The sequence below is a fragment of the Neurospora tetraspora genome (genome assembly GCF_033439725.1).
Source record: "Neurospora tetraspora strain CBS 560.94 chromosome Unknown B0H65scaffold_4, whole genome shotgun sequence".
Taxonomy (NCBI): domain Eukaryota; kingdom Fungi; phylum Ascomycota; class Sordariomycetes; order Sordariales; family Sordariaceae; genus Neurospora; species Neurospora tetraspora.
The window spans coordinates 2,964,236-2,989,744 of NW_026944386.1; the positions used below are offsets into that span (position 1 = coordinate 2,964,236).

At 46.4% G+C, this 25,509-nt stretch overlaps 7 protein-coding genes across 7 annotated transcripts; 4 read left to right on the forward strand and 3 right to left on the reverse strand.

Annotated features, from left to right (window-relative positions):
• Positions 1 to 264: 264 nt before the first annotated feature.
• Positions 265 to 2,337, reverse strand: B0H65DRAFT_574101 (FGGY family of carbohydrate kinase; the record flags this gene model as incomplete). The annotated part of the gene is made up of 5 exons (XM_062830568.1): positions 265 to 1,383; positions 1,438 to 2,007; positions 2,058 to 2,195; positions 2,260 to 2,269; positions 2,333 to 2,337. 5 exons carry the CDS (start codon positions 2,335 to 2,337, stop codon positions 310 to 312), a joined length of 1,797 nt encoding a protein of 598 aa, XP_062681864.1. The 3' UTR covers positions 265 to 309.
• A 964-nt stretch (positions 2,338 to 3,301) lies between these two features.
• On the forward strand, positions 3,302 to 4,063 carry B0H65DRAFT_548980 (uncharacterized protein; the record flags this gene model as incomplete). Its single annotated transcript, XM_062829620.1, has 5 exons — positions 3,302 to 3,376; positions 3,438 to 3,499; positions 3,576 to 3,690; positions 3,764 to 3,908; positions 4,002 to 4,063. The coding sequence occupies 5 exons, from the start codon at positions 3,302 to 3,304 to the stop codon at positions 4,061 to 4,063; spliced, it is 459 nt and encodes a 152-aa protein (XP_062681865.1).
• Positions 4,064 to 6,148: 2,085 nt separating this feature from the next.
• On the forward strand, positions 6,149 to 7,439 carry B0H65DRAFT_548981 (uncharacterized protein; the record flags this gene model as incomplete). Its single annotated transcript, XM_062829621.1, has 3 exons — positions 6,149 to 6,893; positions 6,965 to 7,339; positions 7,396 to 7,439. The coding sequence occupies 3 exons, from the start codon at positions 6,149 to 6,151 to the stop codon at positions 7,437 to 7,439; spliced, it is 1,164 nt and encodes a 387-aa protein (XP_062681866.1).
• Positions 7,440 to 8,313: 874 nt separating this feature from the next.
• Positions 8,314 to 8,714, reverse strand: B0H65DRAFT_548982 (putative serf family protein; the record flags this gene model as incomplete). Its single annotated transcript, XM_062829622.1, has 3 exons — positions 8,314 to 8,351; positions 8,494 to 8,578; positions 8,652 to 8,714. 3 exons carry the CDS (start codon positions 8,712 to 8,714, stop codon positions 8,314 to 8,316), a joined length of 186 nt encoding a protein of 61 aa, XP_062681867.1.
• Positions 8,715 to 16,377: 7,663 nt separating this feature from the next.
• Positions 16,378 to 18,056, forward strand: B0H65DRAFT_200976 (uncharacterized protein). Its single transcript, XM_062821785.1, has one exon. It carries the CDS (start codon positions 16,703 to 16,705, stop codon positions 17,843 to 17,845), a length of 1,143 nt encoding a protein of 380 aa, XP_062681868.1. The 5' UTR covers positions 16,378 to 16,702; the 3' UTR covers positions 17,846 to 18,056.
• A 948-nt stretch (positions 18,057 to 19,004) lies between these two features.
• B0H65DRAFT_200997 (uncharacterized protein) lies at positions 19,005 to 22,115 on the forward strand. Its single transcript, XM_062821786.1, has 4 exons — positions 19,005 to 19,360; positions 19,453 to 19,926; positions 19,987 to 21,708; positions 21,784 to 22,115. Exons 1-4 carry the CDS (start codon positions 19,199 to 19,201, stop codon positions 21,829 to 21,831), a joined length of 2,406 nt encoding a protein of 801 aa, XP_062681869.1. The 5' UTR covers positions 19,005 to 19,198; the 3' UTR covers positions 21,832 to 22,115.
• A 180-nt stretch (positions 22,116 to 22,295) lies between these two features.
• On the reverse strand, positions 22,296 to 25,228 carry B0H65DRAFT_466049 (uncharacterized protein; the record flags this gene model as incomplete). The annotated part of the gene is made up of 5 exons (XM_062826833.1): positions 22,296 to 23,296; positions 23,349 to 23,517; positions 23,574 to 24,627; positions 24,712 to 24,814; positions 25,028 to 25,228. Coding segments are annotated over 5 exons (2,043 nt in total), but the record flags the coding sequence as incomplete, so codon positions are not given.
• Between the last annotated feature and the right edge of the window lie 281 nt (positions 25,229 to 25,509).

The following is a 25,509-nucleotide window of genomic DNA, read 5'->3' on the forward strand; positions in this document are numbered from 1 at the left end:
AAACAAGGTACTGGGTACCTGCATTGTCTACGCATTTGCTTCCATCCCAGCTTCGACAGCAGCCAGGAGCAACGCCCAAGGAGCCAGGCACTACCTTTCAGGTACCAAGGACAACCCCTCTACGCTATCTAACAGCATTCACGGTTTTGCTCATCATTCATGCCATAACGAAGGCATCATCATCCTGACCATCGGCACCGAATTACTTGCTGGCATCTAAGTCTATTGATTTACTGCCCACTACGTAACTCTAATCAACTCCACGCCAATTCCAGTTCTATATCTCCTGGCAACATCACGTATCCTCCTCTAGTTGGCCTCTTGACCCTCGAGCGATGACCCCTTGAGGGCCGCATCAACCTTCTTCCTATACTCCTGCTGCGTCCTAGCCTGGTCAAGGAAGATCTCGTACTTGGCATCCAGAAGCTTCTTCTCAGCGGGATCACCGCGGGACCAGACCGTCTTGCCCGGCTTGCTCATGCGGTCCATGATGTCCCACAGAGGCTCCGTTGTGCCATCCGGCTTGGCACTGGCCGCCTTCGCTCCCAGCATGGCCGCTCCGTGCACCACCGCCGCGTTGACGTAACGCGGGATCAGAACGGGCATGTCGCACGCCGTGGCGATCAGGTCCATCAGAATCTCGTTCTGGCATTGGCTGCCCGACATGAAAATGCTCTTGATGGTGTGTCCGGCCGCGTTCATGGCCTCGACGATCTGTCTCGTCTGGAGAGCGATGAACTCCATTGTGGAATAGTACAACAGAGCCATGCCGTCCTTGCTCTTGTCGTTGCTCATGCCAATGATGGCGCCACGCATGTTGGGGTCAGCAATGGGCGACCGGTTACCCCAGAGGTCGCCGTAAAAGAAAAAGTGGCGGACCAGGTACGAGATGGATGGCGCATTGGTCTTCTTGGCCATTTCCTTGAGGTGTTCGTTGAGGTAGTCGTAGATGTTTTTCCCAGCAGCTTCGGCCTCCTTGAGGGTTTCGTCATATGCGACATGAGTCTCCAGCATGTGCTTCATGAGCTCGCCTGTGGCCGACTGACCTCCCTCAGCCATCCAATAGCCCGGGATCAAAACATCCCGGTACGGGCCCCAAACTCCGGGTACGAAAACCGGACCCTTGGACATGGCGAGATGGCAGGTCGATGTGCCAGCAACGGCAGCTAAACGGGTAAAGGCCTGCGATACGTCGTTGGGTGCTACACTGTCGTCGAGGGCGTCAGGGGACAGCTTGACCTTGGCTCCAACTGTTCCAATCCACCCGGCGTATGCGTCGATAACACCGCTTCCAATGGCAATTCCAGCGGGCAGGCCAAGCTGTTGAGCTGCCTCTTCAGACAAGCCGCCAACAAGCTCGCCAGCGCTCATCCAAGAGCCGTTCTATTTAATGGTTAGCCATTTCGTAAACAGTCCGCTCTCGGATCAGGCACTCACTACCCCGTCAACACCGCCCATCCTCATAAAATTGTCCTTTACGAGGTCGCCCAGACCAATGGTCTCGTAAAAGTCCTCTTGCCATCCCTTCACGCTACCATCGACGCCCACGGGCACGAACCCCTGCTTACACACAGTGCTGCAGAAGCTTCGGGTCTCCTTCCCAGTCGCCAGGTAGGTCAAGGCATCCGTCAAATCGAAGAACTTGCAGCGGGCAAACAGCTCGGGCGGCATGTTGTTCTTGAGCCAGAGGACTTTGGGGATCTCCATCTCCACGCTCATCTTGCCGCCGACATAACGGAGCAAGTTGTGGTTGGTGTTGTTGATTTTGTCCGCCTCCGCCAGAGGGCGATGATCGAGCCACAGGATGACATTTCTGTCATTGCCGTCGTTCTTGAAATCCGGACCGGTTACGGGAACAGGTTCGTTGGTGTCGTGGGTGAAAACGGCCAGCGAGCATGTGGCGTCGAATCCGATTCCTTTCACCGAGTTCGGGTCCACTTTGGACTCGGCCAGTACCTGCTTCACGCAGTAGCAGATGGCATTCCAGATGTCTGTCGTTGATTGTTCCTGGATGAGGCGTCAGTTTCAGAGTTGGTAGATCTTGTTTTCACACATACGTAATGCGAGCCTTCATAGCCCGAGGAAGGCGTCCATAGCTTGATGTTTTGGGCCGCGAGGGCCTTGATGTCGCCCGTCGAGTCGATGATACAGGCTCGGGCTGAACCTGTTCCGACGTCGATACCAATGTAATGATTCTGTGACACTCTGCGGTGAGTTTTGTGTTCTCAGATGATCAGGAATGGCGAGGATTTCCCGAACCTGTGAAGACCTGTTCTGGAGTTAGCTGGTGACGTTACATGGCAGTGAGTGAGAGTGGTCTGTTTCCACTTACGACATAGCTTCTGTATTTGGTGAGGCCGAGGGATGACGGGGAACCGAGCTGGTGGACCGTTCGCGATTTGGTCTAAGTTCTCGAAGTTTTGACTACGAGAAACTAAGGGAGAAGGAATATCAAGAAATTTCAAGAGGAAAGATATCGAGATGGGAAGCTCTAGGAGGAGCTCTAGCTCTTTGTACCTGTTGGATCGCGGGGAAGCGATTAGGCTATAGCATGTACCCCACACTCTCTCCCCACGCTATAGCTTCTTCTCCAAACTTCTCCAGTGCCATCCCCCCATCTCAGTCAGGTACCCGGTCATCGGACTCGCAGAGATATCTAGGGCTTGGGAGAATTGCTAGATCAGCACGTTGATCTCCGTATTTCCGAGACGATGCAGCGTTCAAGGCGCGGCCAGGCGTTGGCTTCCCCTCTTCATCTGGCATATCTCAGTGTGCAAACGAGTACGTAAGGATCAATTGCGATCATCCCGTTCTTAATGCCAGGCGGTACCAAAGGTCAAGGTGTCTCCGAGGGACGCCGGAAAACAAACGTGGTGGTCCACTCTCGGCCCCGTCCCGCCGTGTCCGACTCTGCCCTACGGCGGAGGTTTTCCGGGGTCCCGCCAGTCGGACTTGGATTCTCATAGAACTCCGACAACGAACCATTAATTTCTCAGCTCAGTCCTAAATCCTACAATGATCATAAATCCAGGCTGTTGACGACGAGTCTGGTTGTTGCAGCTGATGCGCAACTCTCTTCATGGGACAGCGAGTTGCAAACAGTTGGTAATAGAGGGCCTGTGCGGTAGGGTCGCTAGAGGAGAGACGAAGGAAGATGGTGAATTGCAAACGGGACGCGGGGTGCACTAACAATTTTCACCACCAAAGATTCCCACAATCGGTACAGGCAGCAACAGCATCTCACCCTTCGCAAACCACCAACGCACAAACGCAGAGGTCTCACCTCATTTTCAATTCAGCAATGGCATCCCATGATGAGATCTGGGACGACTCTGCCCTAGTGAACTCATGGAACGAGGCATTGGCAGAGTACAAGGTAAGAACTCTCAAGTCCACCCATTATCAGGAGGGTTAGCTAACCACGCGCTGCACAACAGAAATATCACAGCATACACGCCGAAGGAGCAGCACTTCCCGAGGGTGTCGCTGGTGACTTCAAGTTTGTGATCCTCCTTCATCCCTAAAACCTCCAAAGTGGAAAACAAATTGAGACTAAGCATGATCCATTTTTCCAGGGATCAAAATGCCAAGCCTAGTGCTGCTACAGATGTCCATCAGCAGGAGGGAGAGGAGGTAGAAGAAGGAGAGGAGATGGAGGAGGACGGCGCGGCACCCGCTGTTGAAGTCAAGGTGAGTCAACCGAATAAATATTCATTCATCTCTTCAATGTTTCGTCAGCTTGAACAGACTAACCAAGGAATAGATCGTTGAAAGCCAGCAACCAGCAGCTGCTGCTGGTCCTACCGCCGCCACCGCGACGAGCTTACCCGGTCCCGGGCCCCAACTGATGTTGGGCTCTGTGCAAGATGAAGAGCTCAAGAAGCTCTTGATGTCATGGTACTACGCAGGTACGTGTCATATAAACCTCAAGCCAGGCCACACTCTTTGCTTGGACATGAACGTGAACATGAATGGCTAATTAGGATTGTTTCGTTCACCAGGCTACTACACCGGTCTTTATGAAGGGAAACAAAAGGCTTTGCAGGAACAGGCACAGAAGTAGTCAGTCGTCGACGAGCTAGAGTGACTTTCGTCGCGTTTTGTTTCTACCAAGCACCATCCACGACCACGTGGTATGTATGGTCTGGGAACTACCTACGCAACCACAGCAAGGGGGAATGTCAGGAGGAGAAAACGGAAATGATACCCACATTCTTAAACATTTTTTGTTGTCGGATGCCGGTGGAGCGGAACATCGATTATAGGCTGCATGATCGACTACCAAAGGTAACCACTTGCGACGGTCTGTGTTCCATCATGAACAACTCCGTGCCCAAGCCGGGCTTGACGGGGTTCAACGATACCGATAGCCTTTTATTTCTACGTTGTCGTGGTTATAGAGAAACACTCTTGTCGCCTTCCTCGTTCGTTCATTTGGTTGCTGTACGGTCACCTAATGAGTATTGGGAAATAGGTCGGTGATGAAGCTATAAATCAAGACGTTGTAGATAGCTGTCATATATGACCGATGCCCCATTCCCTTTACTACATATTTGACTGATATACTCCAAGCCCAATCTCCTTCACCAAGAGGCACGCAACATCACCGAGCTTGATATGAACCGGGGCAGCATACCCGCTACTCTGTCAGCCCGTCTAGCCAAGTTACCTCTGACCGGCCCAAGAAACATCCGCAAGTTGCTTTACGACGTCAAGTGGGCCTTTCATCTCGATCTTGACCTCTACCGCAGAATGAACGCCGTAAAACTACATGCTCCCAACTGAGCCGTTGAAGGTTCGTAGAGGTAGTGTATAAACATGACCTGTTTGACTTAGTATTGTCAAGAGGACACATTACTTCTCAGTAATCCGCTCATGAACATCGGAACTGAACGTAAAGACAAGACCCAAAGGCATGAAAATTAGCGCAGAGAACTTGTCATGGAGAACTTGAAAGGGTTTCCTCTACAGTTTCTTTGGAGTCTTAAAGGGGAGAGCTAAGCGCCAATGGGTTGCCCGTTACAGATACCACCTCAACCCTTGCGGTTCGCTTGCTACTAGATAGGGCGAGACTTGACCATGCGGACTCACTCCTCCAAAACCTTCTCATTTGAATTGCTATTTGTCCTTTGTTTCTCGAAATATAAGAACAACATTTGTTGAGAGTCAACTGAATCTCATTAAAATTTCATTCTCAGACAAAACGTCGTCAAAGTGGTGGTTGTTCAAAACTGATGAAGTACCTCCCTATCAACCTACGTCAAAGCGCTCGCCCAGAGCAAAAAGCCAAAACACGCTCTGAGACGAATCTGTCACAGCACACCTCCTGGCTCCCCGCATCTTTCCCATCTCCGTCCTCCGTGAACACGCACCCCGGATTGAATCGAGGCTGAGCTATACATACTACCATAACCTTCCATAGCACCCATAATGAGAGATCCAGACAATTGCGTCAGGGATTAGTGGAAACAAATTGAACCGAGCGTTATCCCAGGCTTCCCAACTACTATGTAGCCATTCCCATATAAGCCAAGTACGGAAACTCAACGCCTCCGTCACGTCCACTGATCCCTGGAAAATGTTTCGTGACAACCTCCTTTTTCTGGCCACTAGTAGTCTATCTCAAGGGACCCTGTCATAGTTGTTGCCATGACATTGACGCCCCGGATGCCGAATGTCAAGTGTGACTGAGATTGAGATGGAAAGCAATGGATGGCTTGCTACGTTCATTCATGCTGCATCCCCGGAATCGTGGGATTCCGAAACTTCGAAACGTAAAACTCAAGAAGGGACTTGTTTCCTATTTTTCTCTTCATCCATTGTCTTCTTCCTCTCTGTGTGTGTGTCTGTTCCACTCATTTTTTTTCTAGTCTTTTTCTCTCTCGTTCTTCCTGTTGCAACCTTCGCTTCTTTATACTATCAACAACGAGCAGGGACTCGCCAATTGTTTATACGTACGACATTATATCCAGACTTACATACCTTGCCGTTCATATTCGCACTCCAGCGCATCCCTTTCCCGGTCGATAGGGCAGAGACGAATTCTCTCACGAATATTCGATAATACTCGTCGTCATTTGCAAAGCAGAAGGGAACAAGAAGTTTACCGAGAAGGAACCAGAAGAAAGAATAAAACAAGATACCCAAGATGAAGGCTACGACAGCAGTTTTGGCCGCCTTGAGCATGGCCCCGTTCGCTCTCGGAAAGGTCGCTCAGAAAGTTTACCCCGCCGTCCACCGAGGAGACATCGCCCTTGAAGTCCGCGACAAGGGCAGTGACAACAAGAACAACAACGGCAACGCCAACGCCAATGACAACAAGGACAAGAACAACGGGGGAAACTCCAAGAAGGCAACAGAGAAGGAGATTGCCGAACTTGCGGCGCTCATCGGCCTCACCGCAGGCCTCAATGCCCAGCTCAACCTCCTCTGGGTCAACCTGGGCGGCGGTGCCGCTACCACCATCATCAACTCGGAGAAGACCGTCACTGTGACCGCCACCCAAGCCGCGATGGTGGTCAACGGTGCCGCCGGCGGCGCCGACCCGGTAGCAACAGCACCTCCTGCTGCTAACGTGCCCTCCGCCGCTCCCGCGACTCCCACCGAGCCCGCTGGCGTCGCTGCTCCGGTAGGAGGAGCCGCCTCCACGCATACCGTCACGGTCGGCGGACCGCAGGGCCTGGCCTTCAGCCCGGCGCAGACGCAGGCGGCCGTGGGCGATACCGTCATCTTCACCTTCCTCAGCCAGAACCACACCGTGACGCAGTCAGCCTTTGATAAGCCCTGTGTGTCGCTCCCGGGAGGCATGGACTCGGGTTTCCAGGCCAATCTCAACAACACCGTCAACCCTCCGCCGCAGGTTGCTATGCAGGTCATGGTTGACACTCCTCTCTGTATGTTATTCCCATTTCCAATTTTCTCTTCCCACCTCCTTGACCGACTCGTCTTGCTAACACCATCCCAGGGTTCTACTGCCGCCAAGCAAACCACTGCGGCAAGGGCATGGTCTTCTCCATCAACCCTACCGCCGAGAAGACCCAGGCTCAGTTCCAAGCCCAGGCCATTGCGCAGAATGGCACTGGCACCGACAGTGGCATTACCGGCGGCAAGGCTTCCGCTGCTCCTTCCGCTGCTCCTTCCGCCTCTGCCTCCGCGACCGTTGGCGGTGATACAACCGCAACGGCCGTGGCTGGTGGCGCGGCCCAGGCAACTGGAAACATCGTGACTGGTGTCGGCCAGGTTGCCGCGGACGGTTCGTGCGTATGCGCCGTCTCTTGCGCTGCCGGTTCCTTCCCCAACATGGCAGCCCAGGGTGTGAACGCCTTTGGTGGCGTTGGTGGTGAGTAATTCGCCTGCACCTCGATTATCCGTGACTAGAAGCTGACCTCATTCAAGGTTCGATTCCTAGAGCCATGGCTCTTGGTGCTCCTGCTGCCTAAGCAAACACCTTGGGTGCAAGCATCTGATGCTCGGAGTGTCTAAGACGAAGTCAGCGATAGAGATGGGAATGCCATGTTCTTTTTCTGTAGTATCAACTATGCTACTTGTATATTTTAACTTTTCTTGACCGTGCTGATCATGTCACCAAGCACGCCTTCCCCGTGGGGATGTTGTTTGCGAGTTGGCTTGTATTATCAGTTCCCGCATAAAGGGGCAAGGGACAGCGTGTCAGTTGATCGCATATGACTGGGTCGTATTCTGGATGTCGCTGGAAGCGTTACACACATTAATAAATCTTCTTTTTTGCGAAATGTTGTCCCTCCTTTGTTCTTACCTTGTTTCTCAAATGCCGTAAGAATCAACAAAGGAGCTGCGACAGTGAGGTCAGTCAAAAGACAGAAGTTTGACAAGCCAATTTGTACACATGCAAAAAGGTGGTAAGGACAACCATAGCCGACCGAGCATGCATCGGCCCACGCAGAGAAAAGCGTTCCGGGGTTGATAGTGGTTCCAAGAAAATGTGTCAATTCAAGATGATATTCCCACGCTCACGCCATGAATGCCCAAGCTTTGCTCCAATAAATCAAGATACTCCCCAAGTCTTCCTCCCTGGTCTGTGACGCCGTAAAACACTCCGAACGGTATAAAGATGGATGGAAAGACCGATCCCGGTTGATAAACACGGGGGCATTCTCGCAACTGCTCATAGTCGCTGTAGACTATGGAGATAGTTGCTCGTTCGTTCGTCCGTCCGTTTCGTTGATGGGTATGAGGTGAATAGAGATAATCGCGCATCGAGATAAACGAGTTCCCGTTGATGAGATTCGTATGTCCTCCAACCACGTTGGTAGTTGGGCTGTTTGATATGGCAATTTATTTCTTGGCAGCCTCAGCAGCCCTCTTCGCGTCGGCTAAGCGGGAGAAGGATAGTCAGCAAGGGCGTAAAGACGAGCTGGAAGGGGGCTATCAGTGCGATGACGATGATCGAAGAGATGGTGACTTTGTGTCATGACGGGCGGGGGATAGCATGGAGACGCAGAGGATAGAACATACCGGCCGCCTGCTTTGCCCTCATGAGGGCGGCGACAGTTTCCTTGTCGCGCTGCATCTCAGTACCGCTCTTGCTGTTGACCTTCTTCTGTTGCAGGGGAAAAGGCGGACATTAGCAAAGCCCTTGGTTGATGTCATGCTTCGATGTTGGGAAGACATACCTGAGCAGCTTGCTTCTTGAGGTTAGCCTCACGGGCCTTCTCACGCTGGTTGCCGCGGGACATTGCGTGTGGTGGTTGGGTTGGCGGTAAAAGGATGAGGTGACGAAGCGAAGAAATTAGACGCGGAAAGTAGCGCGTGCGGGTAAAAGCAGGGCGAGGTCGAAGAATAGAATTAAGGAGCGTTTCAAAAGTCCGTAGACCCGGTCGGGCGGTTGTTGTGCTCCCTGGAAAGATCGCGCGATGAGGAGAAATTGGGAAACTGGGTGGGTGGTCGGGGGTCGTTAAAGAGGTCCTGAGTTTAAGCCTATTTCGGACGTGCACCGTCTAACTCTAGCCACCGCACGGACAAACACCAATGTCACTTGTAATTTCTAAATCCCGTACGCAATCGCGCTTAGCGCGCGAACACTACGGGTAATACGCGCTAAAACTGCGGGCTAGTGCCGGCTGACATACGCATCGCGGGCTGGCATTATAACAGTGATACCAGCATTGTTATTTAACGATTATAATAACTATAAAAGAATTCTCTTATTAAAGTTATCGTCGTTATATTACCCTCTTTTTTCTCGTTATATTAAAATTAATCTTATATATTCCGGTACTCTAATAGTATAAGAAAGCATTAAAGTAATTAAATTATATAAAAGCAAAAAAACGTAAAAAAATAGGTAAAAGCGCCTTTAAGCAGCGGAAACGCTACTAATAAATAATACTCTAACGATTCGTTATTTTATATATTTTCTATTTTAATATTTATATTCTTTCCTTTATTAATATTATATTTATTAATATTACGCTTATTAATAACCTTATTAACCTTATTCCAATTAACTTTATTCTAATTAAATTTATTTTTATTAAGTTTACCTACACTATTTTTACTACGCTCGTTACTATAATTGTTGTTGTTAAAGGATTTCCCCCCTATATTTTCGTTATTATTAAAATTTTTATTAAATAAAAATATACCTGAAGTTTTTTTCGAAAAAAAACAAATAGTAGCGGCCTAATAACTAATTAATTATTATCTTGCATTTTAAAAGGTTTTTTATTTAAACTTACTATATTAGTATTATAAATTTAGAAATTTCTTCTTATATTGTATATATTTTAAACTAATTTTTTAATAACTTCTTATATTAAATAAATTAAATCCGCTATGTTCTCCGTAATTTATACTTAATATTTAAGGAATTCTAATTTCGCTTCTCTATATTTTTCTTCTTTAGTCTTCTTAATAACCGAAGTGTAAGGAACGGTACTAAAAATTTATGGGAAAGTAGCGGGGCCGGGAATTAAAGGGGTAATAATAATACTATTACTATTCTTCTTATATTAATATATTTTTTTAACGAAATTCTAACCTTAGTTATAAAAAGCGTTAATACATTTTTTTTAATTTCAAAGTACGGTTCTTCTCTTATTAAGCCTTTAAGTTAAGAATAATATAATACGGAACCTAAGCGTATTAATATTTATTGAATAATAATTAAACTTTGAAAGTCTAATTTATACCCTTATATAAGGTAATATAACTACCCTTCGTATATTCTTAATAAGTACTTCTTATACCCTTTTAATTAAAGTATTTTTTAAATATTGATAATTTTATTATTAATAATTCTATTAATGTAAACGCTATAAAATAAATTCTTTTCTATACCGGACTCTTTCGTTGGCTTCTTATTCGGGGTAGGCGCGTTCTCTATCTCTATTTCCAATCCCTTATTATCTTTCTACTATATATTAATTTCTGGAAAATAACGGGAAAGTAAAGTAGCTATTTTACGCGAATTTTCTTTAGAATTCCCTTCTCTTTATTTCCGCTTACTCTCTTATTACTAATACGTATATTAGGGGGTATTTCAATAAATTTAAATTATATATTAAATAATTGTAAAGTCTATATTAATTACCATTTAAATTCGTTTAATAAAAAGGTATAAATATTTATAATAGTAGGAAAAACGCGTAGTGTAATAGAATTCGCTATATATACGTAAATAACGTTAATAAAAATTAAGAAGGCGATAATTATATAAGGGATATGTATAAAAGTTCGTAGTTGTAAAATTATAAAAGGAAAAAAGAAAGAAGGCAAAAAGGCGCGACGAAAAAAAGTATAAAGGAGTAAGGATTTCTTAATTAGGAATATTTATTTAAATAAATTTATTTTAAACATATTATATAGATTTCTAAACGGAAGGTATAAATAGAAGGTATAGATAAAAAGTAGAAATAGAAGGTGCAAACGAATTTATTGTATTGTAATTATTATTACGAATTTAAAATACTTTAATATTTTTTATCTTATTACTTATATAAAATATTAATATGGGGTAGTAACTCGTTAATATGCTATAAGTATTTTAAATATTCTTTTAAATACATAACTATATACTACGATACAAATTACAAAACTTTATAAAATAATTAAGTAAGGTATAATAAATATATATTCAATATTTTTATTAAATTTTACCTAAATATAATACTTAAGTATTAATTATAAGCAATTATAATTAATAATTATTAATAACGTATATAAAAATATAGTTCCTAACATAAGATTATAATTATACTATTTACTATACTATATTATAAAATATTTTACTAATTGCCTATGTCTAAAGGGTATTACCTTAAAAAACGTCTAAAAACTCTAAATTTATACTACTCTAAATGCACATCTAAAAAGTATCTTTTTGGTAGCTTATAAATATTTAATAACAACCCTATACAATCAAATATATTAATAAAAGAGGATACTAAAAAATAAAATTTCTTTTTAAAAAATGAAAAAATAAAACCTATGCAAATATTAAGGATTTTAAAAATTAGGAAAAAGAAACCTAAATAGCTATTAAAAAAATCGAATTAAAAAAGAAGAATATAGAATTAAAGGTTAAGTACCAACGTTAAAGTAGCGAACTAGTAGGTTATATTCTATATATATATTCATAAAAAAAATATTAAGGATTTTAAAGATTAAAAAAAAAAAATTCCGGATAATTATTAAGAAAATTGAATTAAAAAAGAAGAATTTAGAATTAAAAATTAAATACTAACGTTAAAGTAGCGAAATAGTAGGCTATTCTCCTATTTTACTTTATATTTTTCCTACAATTTAACCCGCACGTTATTTAACAACTAAATTAATCCCTCTATCCTAATAACGCTAATAACGTTAATACTATTTCGAATTATAAAGTAGAAGTTATGTAATACCTGGTCTAACTTATTTAGACCGCTATTGTTAGCCTTTATAAAATCTAAAATCTCTTATACCTTTGTAGTTAACTATTCATTAACTTCTTAAGAATTTAATTTATACTTTCGAAGTATATTAATAATATAATTAAAAGTAATTTTAAATAGTATACGAATTTCTTTATAAACTTCGAATCTATTCTTAACCTAAAGACTAATTAATTGAATAAAATAAAGAAATTGTAATAAATAAATAAAAATTAGTAATACCAAATATAAATATAAAGTAGTTGTTAAATAGCGAACTAATGGTATTTATATTATAGTATATTTATAAAGCGCTTACTAATACCTATTGGGTTATTTTCGAAATTCTAAAGTCTTAGATCTTATAATTTAAAAAAATCGTTCTCTTCAAGCGGTAGTTATTCGGGTATAAGGATAATATTCGGCTCTTTATTTTCTATTTTATTATTAAACAAAAATTATTAGCGAATTAGTAATTAAAAAGACACAGGATAAATTGTATTTATTAAAATATTCTTTTAATAATAGTATTTCTTAACTAAGTATATAAGTATATTTAAATTTAAGGGGTTATTATTTACGCTGCTATTCTTTAATAGTATAATATTATTGAAAAACGAAAATGTATATGTAAATTAGCAATTTATTAAACCTAAATTCTGGAAAAACTAATATAAACGGTCCCTAATAAAATTTTAAACGGGATTGCTATTTATTAATATAACGAAAATAATTGTATACATTATTAATAATTATATAGAAAGTACTAATTAAATTATATAATGCGTTTATTTCTTACTTTGAAATAGCGTTAATAATTTCTAAATAAGTATACTAAGATTTAATTGTATTTATAATATTCATTTATAAACATAGCGGGACCGTATATTTAAATTAATACGCTTAATATTTAATATAACTTTATTAATTTCTATGTAAATACTTGATTTATATTAAATTAATATAAATAATAGCCTTGTTAATAAATTAGAAGTAGTTTTCTTCTATTGATTAGTTATATAAAGTTATAATTATAATTCGTAAAGTACGGGTATTATTTTAGAAGTATTCATAAATTGTAGCTTAAAAATATTTTTTATATAATAAATCTTCGACTATATTTATTCTATAGTAAGTAATATTGAAATAAGCCATATACCCTTTTATTCCGCTATTAAATCGTTTATAATTATATACTTTAAAGTTTAGCCCTGTAAATTACTATATTATTCGATTAATCCTTTTATATATTCTCTAATAATTTCGCTAATTTAATTAAATGTAAAAAGAAAGTAATAAAAAGCTTTAATCCGCAATTATCTTGTACTATAATTGTAATTAAAAAGAAGGTAAAATAGGTTGTATTATATATTAAATTTATAATCATAATTACGCTACGTTCTTATAAAATTTCTAAGTAATTCTCTTTTATAAAGACTAATCTAATAATAAGTTTATCCCTCTTTTTTTTCGTTTCTAAGTTAAAATTAGGAAGGAAAACATATTTAACTTTCTAATTATTAAAACTATTAAATTTTTAAAAATATTTTTCGTATTCTACTATAAAAAAATCTTCTTTATTAGCGATACGCGGTTTTTTTTCTAATTTAAATTTTAAGGACCTTATAATATTAGCGAACTTTTAGGTAGTAAAATAACGACCTCTATAACGATTTATCCGCTCTCTATAAGTAGAATAGTTACGCTTAAGGATTATTTTTTCTATTGTTGTAATAAAGTAATTTACTAAAAGGAGAAACGTAATATATTTTTTTATAATTATTAGTATATTATTTTAGTTATAAAAGTTTATAATATAATTATACCATTCGAAAATAGTAATTTTATAATTATTATTATAAATTACCCGTTTAAAGCGTACAGAATAATAGCTTCTTAAATAACGGATATTTTTAAACGTTTTTTTAATCCTACTATTTAATTATTTACCGTCCTTATATATACGGTAATAATATTATAATTTTTCCGTATATTCTCTTAACCCCCTTTTTAACTTTTAAATTTCCTGTTTAATATAAATATATAAAACCCAACGCTAATTGTATTCCTATTTAATAATTAATATTATAAATGTTCCTACTTCCTAATAACGCCGACGGATTTTTATAATATTTGTAAGAATATAAAGACTATTATTCAGTCACCCTATAATTACTAGAATCAATCTAAAGGGTTCGTAATTCCGTTTTCCGCGGCGGTTACCTTCATAATTAATTTTATTATTTATAATAAAAGGAGGCGAAGAAAGTACTTGAAAGGAGTTAGGTAGTAACGAGTTTTCGTCTTCTACGTATTTAAAGCGTATAGGTTTGTTAAATACTTCGGGAATAAATTAATTAAGTATATTAGAAGTAGGATTAGGTGTAATATTGTCGGTAATTACTTTTATAAATAATTGGCCAAAATGAATTTTATTAATTAAAATTAAGGAATCTATTACCCTATTGTCCTATATTAGGATCGTATCGGGCCGGTAATTAATATATAAGTAAAGAATTATAATATATAACAATGAATAACTTACTTATTATTAATATATAAATAAGTACGTATATTGGTAATTAATATAAGGTTATACCTTAATAGTATTATATAGTATATAATAGAAAACGTAGTAAGTAATAATATCTATTATGGTCATGGTCGCGCGAAATTTAGGGGGCTAGTAGCAGCCGCGGGAAAACTACGGGAATATAACGTAAGCGAAGTACAATAGTACAAATATTATTAGTAAGCGCTTAGTATAATTTTCTAAGTCTTGCGCAAAAGTAACTTTTGTAGCTAGTACTGACCCCTGCAGGCCAGAAACCCAGGACCTCGATAATGCTCCCCGGGTGGTCAGGAGATCCGAGAAGACTTCGAAAGGTTTGGCTTAGTCGGGGGAAGAGAGGCACGAGCCCGCTGCATTGATGAGGTGCGAGGCTGAGAGGTGAGGGAGCCACTGGACCCACTCAAGAGAGTTCCTTTCTGGGCGCTTCGGCGGGCGGACATGCTGCAGTGGGGTCGGACAAAGAGGCCTGGTGGTCAGGGCGCGACCTCATGACCAATCAAATTTTCAGCTTTGCTAAGAACACCGCTGCGCTCTGGCACCTCTGCGCTTGGGTTCGGGCGCGGTGGGTCATTGATGGGTGTAAGCGCGGGGGACTGAAATCGGGAAGTCGGGAGATCAGTCTTGTTCTCGGCTTGTGCTCCGTCGGTTCGTTTTTCTCAAAACGACTTTAATGTTTGAGTCACTGAGAAGGTCCGATACCGCTGGATGGTTGTAGTTGCTGGGCCGGACCATCTTTGGGAGAAAGAGAGACGGGCACAATCGAGAGCAGTCACAACTCACAAGGCCTTCTCGACACCTCGATGCCATGCGGAAGTCTTGAAACTCTCACGATGCCTTGCCTGATATATGTAGGGACATCTGAGCCTCTTGTTAATTTGACTTTTCAACTTTTATCTTTTGATATCAGATCTTGTCAGCGCTGTCTTGGACGATCAGGAACGCGCAAAGTGAAAGGACCCACATGAAGCATTCATTGCTAGCGCCACCTCGGCAGTACCCGAACGCACGCAATCCATGGACAGTTGCTCTGTTCATCAGTTGTGAAATCCAAATATCTTCCATGAACGAAGGAGAGGAATCGGACCTGACATGACTAGTGACCTGAGCACCACAATACAGATCGATTTTACGACTTTTCGCATCTGCTTTTCAAATCATTGCTGCTATTCTAGAGCATCTGTTTGGGCACAATGGGCAGGCATTTCCACGTGGACTTGGGACAACAAGGTACCAAGGCCAGGTGCAGACCTGAAACGGGCCTCGAAGATCGTCAACCAATCGACCCGGTGAGTTCACCCCAACTTGAAGATGCGTGCAGTCACTGTCCAAATCAACCCCGACAACCATCGAGCAACATCCTTGGCCGTCTCCCTGCAAACATGCTCGCTTCAAAGAGGCGGCTGCAGGGGCATTGGATGGGAGTTGATCTGCACGTCTTTTTTTATGCGCTGTGAGAGCCGCCTTGCGTCCACCGACTGGCTCAAACGTCGAGGCCGTGGAGCCATTCCTAGCTCGCCAGATATCTGGGGAAGCTGGAGCAGAATGAGAGAAGAAACTTTGAGGCAAGCAGATCTGACTGGTCTGTTTTAACCTTATCCCACGGGTCCTCACATTCGGCTCAGCCCAGAATACTCAAATCCCAGGTGGGACGACTTGACTCCTTGAGCGCCTACTGCTTCATTGGCCATGAGAGTTTCTTCGAAAAAAAGACCCATACGAAACACTAGAAACACCCACGGCCCAGATCCTTGCTGTGTCTATTCATGTGCTGGACCGTCGATCTTTCAATCCTATTGTTCGACGAAACATTGCCTTTGTAAGAACGGGTGTGTCACTTCTCTGCCGTCCGATATATCAGTAGGCTCCCCATTGTGTGCTTTGCATGTGGTCCACCTACTCCCCATTCATCCGTATGAACAATTCGCTCCCTTTATTCAACCACTCGTAGCCCTATTGTCCTTGGGAGACAATGGCCTTGAGCCATCCTTAGCCATTCATTTCTTATTGTTACATAAATCCTCGATAGAACCCAGACCTCTACGGTCTCTACTTACTTTTTACGCCTTTCCTTGCTTACCTGTTCCCCCGGATTCTTCCCCCCTACTCTTCGACAGAGAAAAAAGATCACCATCAACATCTGCTAGCCAGATTCCGCCATCAGAAAAAAACACAAGAAATAGCAATCTGCAGGTCAGAGGCTACGATAGCGGTCTCATAAAGCCATTCATTGTGAGTCAATATGCACGAACACGAGCAGCACGACGGCGAGAACCAGTTCCCTGTACCGGACAGGACTGACCCGAACCCAGAATCAGCACTCGAATACGAGGATCCCGAGATGCTTCCCACGATCAAAGGTACCGGCTACCTAGTCCTCAATGGACTTCGAGCTCTCACCCTCATTGGCCTCGCTATGGCCATGGCGTCCTCTTGGATCATGATCGTCCTCTCCGGCCTTGGTGGACGCTTCGACTTCTTCGACACGGCTTCCCACTTCTTCGTCTTCGCTGTCGCCATCTTTCTGTTCATCTCCGAGTTGAACATCAGGTCGTTCCGGGGTTTCTTTGCCAGGAACTGGCCCGTCCTATGCCCGACTCACTCGCTGGTATGGCTCGGTCTAGCCATGGTCGTCATGGGCTGCGCCATCATGGGCGATCTGGTCAAGCCGGCCTACTCCATGGACAACCTCGGACTCGCCATGTGGCGCCTCGTACTCGCCTCGGGCATCCTCTCCCTCACTTTCGGCGTCTTTAACGTCGTCGCCTCGCTCATCTTCAACACTTCCGAAGGCGAAGGCAAGATCCGGAGACGAATCACGGCCAGAATGATCCGCAGCCACGGTGACCAAGCTAAGGGCATCATCGAGAAGCAGGACCCATTCCCGGATTACTACAGCAGCCAGAGCGGCTACCCCGAGGATCTGCCACCCGCGGTGAACAACCACTACTACCCCCCGGCGGTGCAGGAGCAAGAGCAGCCGGAGCTGGACACCACCTTCAAGGCGCGGGCGCACAGGTGGACCAAGGCGGCGTTCCCCAAGAACTTCCGCAAATCCGGCAGGTTCCCCGTCATTAGCGATCCCATCCCCAGCGTTGGGGTGGTGGCGCCCACTCCTCAGATGAACGCGGACAGCAAGCGATCCGCCGATCATGCTGTCGACCTCGAACGCGGCGACAGCTTCCGCAGCAACCGCAGAAGCAGTGGTGGACGCTTCCCTATCAACACCGGCTCAGGAAGAAACATCAGCCCTCCACCTCAAAATGACCGCTCCAGCCCCGTCTCGCCGAACGTCCAGAGACCGCCGACTGTGCTACACCCTTACTACAACGGCGGTAGGAGGAGCCCGAGTCTGTATAGCGATGCGAACATGTCCCGGTTTTAAGGGTTGGCGGGCTGGGGGATGATGGGTCGTATAATATGAGATGGGTTGGGATATGAACGACGGGACTTCTGAAGATAGCTAGCATTTTCCTTTTCCCCCCCTTTTCTTTTCATTTTTTCTTTCTTTTTAAAATACCCAAAGTATGAGAGATTCTGCATATGGTCAAGGCGTTTTTGTATTTTTGGCCAAGGTGCCATGATGAGGAAGAACTGAGAATACATAGTTAATGGTTCAGTTTCGAAAGAAGATACGACTCACGAAAAGGGAAAGCTGGAAATGTCCGAGATGCTGGCTGAAATATATGAAGATTGGTATGCGTATTGGCATTACAAGAATCAGAAAGACATAATGAGATGACTTATCCGAATAAATCAGTCTGCACTCAGTTCCATCCGTGACCTACACATAGCCCATGGAGTTGTAATGATGATGATGGATTGGGCATCGGAACGTCTGTTGGTCTGATAAGCTCAGGCAAGGGTGGGTGGCCTGTGCACACCGATAAGATATGCACTCGTGTCGCGGCAGGCTAGCGGTACGTACCTCTATCGCAAAGCACATTCACGCACTTCTTGGCCTGCAGTGGCTCCAGTGTCCACCCTTTGCAGACAAAGCAACCTGGATTGCGAGGACGGGAGGAGCGACTTCTTCTCGTCACCAATCTTCCCGCCCTCCTTCCACTTTGCAACTCGAAATTGTAAATCCAAGCAAATCGTACATAAACCGCGACAAGTGTCTGCTCTGCAGCTGTTCTCTCGACAACCCCCCCGGTCAACCAAGAGGACAAAGACCTCTCCGAATTGACCCGTCAAAGAATCGCCAGTTCAGCAGCAATTCACCCGCCCATCACCACCGAATCACCACGCTATCTCAGCCCATTCATCTGACGGTTTCTGCCCCTCCGTTTTTCTGCCGTTCTCTTCGCGCCACATTTGCGACTTGTCGCCTCTTGACAGCCATCTAGAGAATTGTATACCGGCGAGCATTGACTACAAGAAGCACGCTTCGAATGGTGCGTCGATCGTGGTCGGGGTGACACATCAATAGAGGCAGGCCGTGGAGGATTGCGCTTTGGGAAAAGAAGCAAGGACAACACAAAACAAGACAAGGCACAAATTGATCAAGTCGTGACTTCTGGTAGAAGATAAACTATCTGCCTCTTCCGTCTTCGAACTTGAAGACCAGGAGAAAAAGACTTGCGCCAGTTTGAGCATATCTCCGTGTGGTGGTGCATTCCCTTCTGCGCAAGCAGTCTACTGCGACAAACACAAACCAAGAATCTAAAAGGTCTATCCATAGTTGACGCGCGACCTTGCGTCTGTCTCATTGTTCTATCAGTTGACGCTTTCAACAATGTCCGACGAAGCTGCTGATGTTGCCGAGGACTACCGGCAAGCCCTGGAGGACTTGACCGTAAACTCAAGGATAGAGATCGCGACCTTGACGAATATTGCACGAGAGAACGCCCACCATGGTTTGGCCATCGCTGACGTCTTGACAAACCACATCAAAAAGGTACGCCGCCTATTCACCGCGATCATAGACATCTGAGACCCATGAGCAACACCACTTTCCATCTATACGCATGTGTCTAATACTTTACCCAGGTTCCACCTCCACGAACACTACCGGCACTCTATGTGCTCGACTCGGTGGTCAAGAATGTCCCGACACCATACGCCCTATACTTCGGGCCCAAGCTCTACTCGATCTTTATGGGCGCCTATACCAAAGTCGACAACCCAACCAGGCGGAAGATGGACGAGATGCTGAAGACCTGGAAGGAGCCAGTGCCGGGCTCGATATCTACGAAGCCTGTGTTCCCTCCCGATGTGGTTAAACCGATCGAGAACGCTTTGATCGCGGCCAAGAACGTTGCCCTTCAAGTCAACCAGAGCAGTTACCAAGGGCAGCAGTATATGCTCCGCGGAGCCCGTCCCCCAGCCCCTCCTCACAGAGATACTCCAACTCCTCCAAATGTCCGACCAGCGACACAACAACCAGGACAGCAATATCCACCTCCTAACGGACATATGCCGCCGCACGGAGGAAACCCGGCCTTCCCTATGCGCCCTCACAACGTATGTGCCCGTTTCCCTTGTTCCATCTCTTTTGTACATTGATACTGACAACACTCCCAGGGTCCCGATGTGCTTCCTCCTCGGGCTACCACCCAGCCTCCGTATGGAGCCCCCTATCACCAGCCCCAAGCTCCTCACCAGGGTATAAGCATAGAGAGGTTAAGAGACGATATCCAGCAGCTCATCGTTGCAGAGAGGGCCGAGTTTGCGCGAGATCCGCTGGACGTAGGTAAACAAACTAGACTGAAGGCCTTGCTGGATCTGCAGACCTTGATTCAGAGGCCAGATGTGCCGCAGGAGCAGTTAATGCTCGTGAAAGAAAAGATCACTGAACTGTCCGTAAACATGCGCAGCGCTTCTGCCGCCTCCGCTGCTGCTGGCGTTGCTCCTGTCGCCGCGCCTCATCACTATCCCGTTCCATACACCGCTACCCCAACACCTCCAGTCATTGCTGGTCCTGTTCCTCCTCAAGTACCGGGGGCACGTCCTCCTTCTGCCCCGGCCGGGGCGGGTCTGGGTGCTGGTGCCGGAGGTGCCCTGTCGATAGACTCTTTGTTCGGGCAAGGCGCTCTCGCCGCCTTACTGGCTGGTGCTACCCGAAAGTCTGCCACCCCTACATCATCACAGACAGGCACGCCACAGCCTCCCATCGCGACACCGATACCACCACCGGCTATACCACCGGTAGCTGGAGCTCCTGTTCCAGTTCCCGCTGCTGCCGCTGGCAGCCTGGCAGCCTTGTCGCCCGCCCTCGCGGCCGTCCTCCGATCACAAACACCCACAATGGCCACGGCCGCAGCACCACCACCACTCGAGGCTTCCAAACCAGCAGCTTCCGCTCCTCCCACCGTTCCCGCGGCCGCACCGCCAGCACCAGTCTCCAACCCATCAGCTCTACTCGCCATGCTCCGACAATCCGGTCTTCTTGCCGGCACCACTCCCGCTCCCGCACCTGCCCCCGTAGCAGTAGCACCCGCCGCCGCGGCCTGGACCTACACCCTAAAGCAGTACCGCGGCCCGCACCTCATCAACCGGCTCCACGAAGACCTCGGTCCCCCCTGCACGCAGTGCGGTCGACGATTTGGCACCGACGAGGAAGGCCGGCGCAAGAAGACGGCGCACATGGATTGGCACTTCCGGGTGCACCAGCGGGTGACGGACGCGGAGCGGCGCGGACAGCACCGGTCTTGGTGGGTGGAGCAGTCGGATTGGGTGAATTCGTTGGAGGCGATTGATATCGATCATGGTCATCGTTCTGACATTACTTCTGGCGGTGGTGCTGGTGGTCATGGTGGTCATGGTGGGGGTGTGCCGGGACAGGACACGCTTAACTATGATGATGATGTCGACGATGATGATTACGACCCTGAGGCCAACTTCAATAATTCTTACAACCCGAACGCTGTTTATCCAGGTGCCGGTGCGGATATGATGGGAGGCCATAGCGGTGGTGGGAAAGCCATGGCTCATGGTGGTCACGGTGGTGGTAGAAAGGGAGGCAAGAAGAACGGCCTCAACTGGCTCCCCGTCCCCGAGGATTCCGCCAAAGTCAATAACATGTGCCCCATCTGCCAGGAAAGATTCGAGATGAAGTGGCTCGATGAGGCGCAGGAGTGGGTGTGGATGGACGCCACGAAAGTGGGCGAGAGGGTGTACCATGCCAGTTGCCATAAGGAGGTAAATGGCACGAGTGTTGGTGGTGCGGATGGTGGTAGCAATGGTATGATGAGCATGGGCATGAGTGGGGAGAATGGCCTGGGAGGAAGGAAGAGGAAGGCTGAGGTAAGTATCTAATTCCTGTTGGTTGTCTCGGCTGCTAGAGCTGTAGTTGAATGCATGGCTAACTTGGTGAAACAGGATGATGGTTACTCAGGGGTAAAGGGAAGGATAAAGTTGGAATATTGAGAGTTGTTGCGAGGTGCGAGCCAATCAGTCAGTGGGAAGGCAAGGCACGGCACAACTAGCAAGAGGAAAATGGAGACGGAAAGGAACGAGGATGGTCAGGTAGTTGAGGTTTGGTGAGTGCATATGGTTAGCAAAAAGCATGAGTGTCGAAAGATTATCCCAATACAAAGGCGATTCTTCGGAGCGTCATTGAGCTAGTGCTCTATCCTTACTATGCACTTGCAATTCAGGTTGAAGTCAACCGTTATTCCAGTGTATTTGGTCTCCCGAATCTCACAGGACACACACAGCGCGATACATAATCCTGGAGAAGCACAATACGCCATTCTTACAAGTAAACACGCCCTCGAAGAGACTTGAGTTTGGTCTAGATTCCTGTCATATGCCGGCCGAATGAGACCGAACACCATCTACGACAGCACTCATTCAAGCCCCGACATTTATCACGGTGGATATGTAAAGTAGACCATTATTATGCAGGACTAGCCTAGGTGGGAAAGCTTCTCGGCGAAGACTACAGTAGAATACAATAAGTGTACATTTTTCTCGCTCCATGATTACCAACTATCATACCGGTTTGCTGAATGGCAAAGCCGTCAAAAGGCATCTAAAGACAGAGAAGGAAGGAACTATCTGTCGCGGAAGAACCATAACCATCAAGAAACCTTCCGCTTTGAGAAACCGATAAGGTATACTGGACCTAAAGCAATATCCCACCGCTGCCCATCTACTAACGTAATGCCCAAGAGAAATCAATACCAATACGCCGCGAATAACGATAGCCTCCGGTCCCATAGCAGTAACTTTTTTCTCTCCATGATCCTTTATCCATCTCAAGGGGTATCTCCTCCCTGAACTAATCCCTCGCCTATGTGCTTTCTCTTCCGATTCGCGTTCCTCAGCTTTCCCCTGGGCCTTTATCTCCGCGAGACAGCAGGAACCGAGCCCACTAGTTATTCGACGTGCTGTTGGATGTGAAGGCATAATTAGGAGGAAAATTAATGCCATTCGGTCCAACAGTGATGTTTCCAGGCAAGCCCATCACTATCGGGTCATCGTTCGCTGCGTTCTTGTCATTGCGATCGCCGCGTCTGTCATCGCCACTGTTGTTCCGATGCTTCTCGCGACCATGCCGCCAGCGGTTACCGGCAGGAGGCGGTCCTCCTGCGTTGCCGTTAGGATGCTGGGGCTCCTCATCTCGGCGGCTTGACTTGGGGCCATGGTTACCCCCTTTGTCTGTCTGCATACGTCGACTGATGGCTTTTGACGAAACACCTGCGCCAATCTCAATGTCTGGCTCCTCGACAACAAGACCGGTGGTAATAGGTTGGCCACCACTTCCGCCATAAGGCGCCGTCAACATCCATTTCCGGTCGGCTTCGGTGAGCTTGTGAATAGGAATGACACTAATTCCAGTCTGGTAGTCACTGCAGTCACGGGGGCCAAAGCCAACACCCCAACGAGTCTACAAAATCGTTAGTTGGCGCCCAAGACGAAGATATAAGTCTCAAACTTACCCGCAGCTGGACGTCGGAGCCTCTGTTCTCTTCCATGGCCTTCTTTGCATTCTCAGCATCTTGACGGTAGTACATCTTGACAAAGGCATGTCTTTTCTCTTTGTTGACGATGCACGTTTGTACTTCGCCGTAGCGACCAAAGATGGAACGGAGTTCAGCTTCGGAACATCTACATGTCTGTCAGTCAATGCACATATAGGCCGGGGAACAGCTTGGTAAACTTACGTCACACCGCCGACAAACAGTGTGCGGCTATACACCTTGATGTGGCCATTGGGAAGAGTAGGATCGTGTTTGACCCATTTCTCGGAGGGCGGCTCCTGGCCGGGGCTCTGATGTCTACGGTTCGGGGGCGACCGTTGTCGGTAGTCGGGAATACGCATATCCCGGTCTCTGCCACGATCATCCGGACGGCCACGGGGCGGGGTGTTTCGCCCATACTCAAAGTGATCGTTACCGCGGGATCGAGGCGACCCCCTGACATCCCAGCGCCGCGGCGAGCGTGAGCGAGAACGACCCCGGGGCCTATTTGGAGACCTCATCCCATCATGATAGCCATTACGATCACGTGATTCATCATGCCTCACGGGTTCCCATGCAGGGGCAGCGGATACACCGCCAGCAGGGGGAAGAGCCCCATAGCCAGCATAGGGGGGTTGAGCAACGGGCTGGGGAAGTGCTGCCGGGGCGGTGCCACTTGGTTGACCCATCATCTGCATTACACTTGCAATCTTGTCGAGAGGGATGCCCTGGGCAGCAAGGACTTTGAACAGCTGAACAGTTGTAGCGGCATTCGCACCAGGGGCCGCTCCTGGCACTTGCGCAGGCTGAGCTGGTTGTGCCGCCGGAGCTGGGAAGCCAAATGGCATCGTCGGTGGCAAGTTCACCGACTGCCCCGCCGGCTGCGATGCTGGCAAGTACGGCATGCCCGGGTGCCCCACACCGGGGAGATATCCGGCTGGCAATGCTCCATTACTAGGCTGGCCAGAAGTAGGAAACATGGGATGCGGCGTGGAAGTAACAGGAGGAATCTGAGGGACTCCCACCTGTACCGGAGACGGGGCCACAGCCGCAGTTACAGCCGGGGCGGGAGCAGGGGCGGCCGCGCTGGGAGTACTTTGAGCCGCATTCGCATTCAAGCGGGCAAGATTTGCTAGGGTCTCCAGGATGTTGGGCGGCATTGTGGCGGAAGTTGTAGGCGTAGGGGCAGGTCTGCTAGCGGCCTGCAAGAAAGCCAGCGTGTTAGGAGGGGGACTGCCTGGTGGTGTTGTCGAGACATCTATCGATACAGTTAGATCAGGCAAACAACAAGCACCGCAGAGGCGCAATGGGATATGCTTAGGAGGATACGGGCAAAACCTACTTTGCTGTTGATGGGCATTCAACTTCTCCTTGAAGGTGTTGACCATATCGGGAGGGAACGTCTGGCCCTTATCCCAGATGTCGACGAGCTTCTTGATCTTCTCCTACAAGACGACATGGGTGTGAGTTTATGATCCACCATGGTACTGAACACTAAATATAACCAAGAATGGATGCACGAATCTGGTCTAGAAGAGTGATGACGACTGGTATGGCCGCATCTTACAGCCGCTCCCAAGTGTGCTCGGGGTCTAGTCCGTGGCAGAAATGGAGGTATATGTGTAAGACGGCACATGAGTGTGCTGTTGTGTGCGTACCTTTTGATCCTCGGGGGCCGAAGATATGATGGCGTTCATGAACATGGGCATTAGTTCAGTCACTCTATGGACACCGGCAGCATAGGTGCCATCCTGGGCACCGAGGGTGACGGGCTGTCCAAGGGCCTTTGCCTGATCCAACCATTTGCGGGTTACGGAATCTACGACGTATAGGACGCCCAGCTTGTGAGTGTTTGGTGTCTTCTTGTAGTGGGTGTATAACTTTGTGACCAGCTGTGATTCGTACTGTCAAAGAGGATGTGTGGTCAGCTCTGGTGCCTCCATCGTGCATGCTATCGAGCCCAGACATGGCGCGCTTCTTACCTGGACGTTGTTCAAACACAGCTGGGTGAGGCTCCCGATCCTTGAACCAGAGACGCCGGGCGGTTTCAGGTTTTGCATGTCCCCGAGGCCCTTCTCTAGCTCAGCTACGGCCGCCTGTGACGACAACATGATTGATGACTTTTGTTTGGGAGAATCGA

Coding starts and splice junctions, on each gene's coding strand:
- B0H65DRAFT_200997 (XM_062821786.1), top strand. CDS start 19,199: ATGTCCGACGAAGCTGCTGATGTTGCCGAGGACTACCGGCAAGCCCTG. Junction 19,361..19,452: donor TGACAAACCACATCAAAAAG/GTACGCCGCCTA, acceptor TACTTTACCCAG/GTTCCACCTCCACGAACACT. Junction 21,709..21,783: donor GAAGGAAGAGGAAGGCTGAG/GTAAGTATCTAA, acceptor TTGGTGAAACAG/GATGATGGTTACTCAGGGGT.
- B0H65DRAFT_200976 (XM_062821785.1), top strand. CDS start 16,703: ATGCACGAACACGAGCAGCACGACGGCGAGAACCAGTTCCCTGTACCG.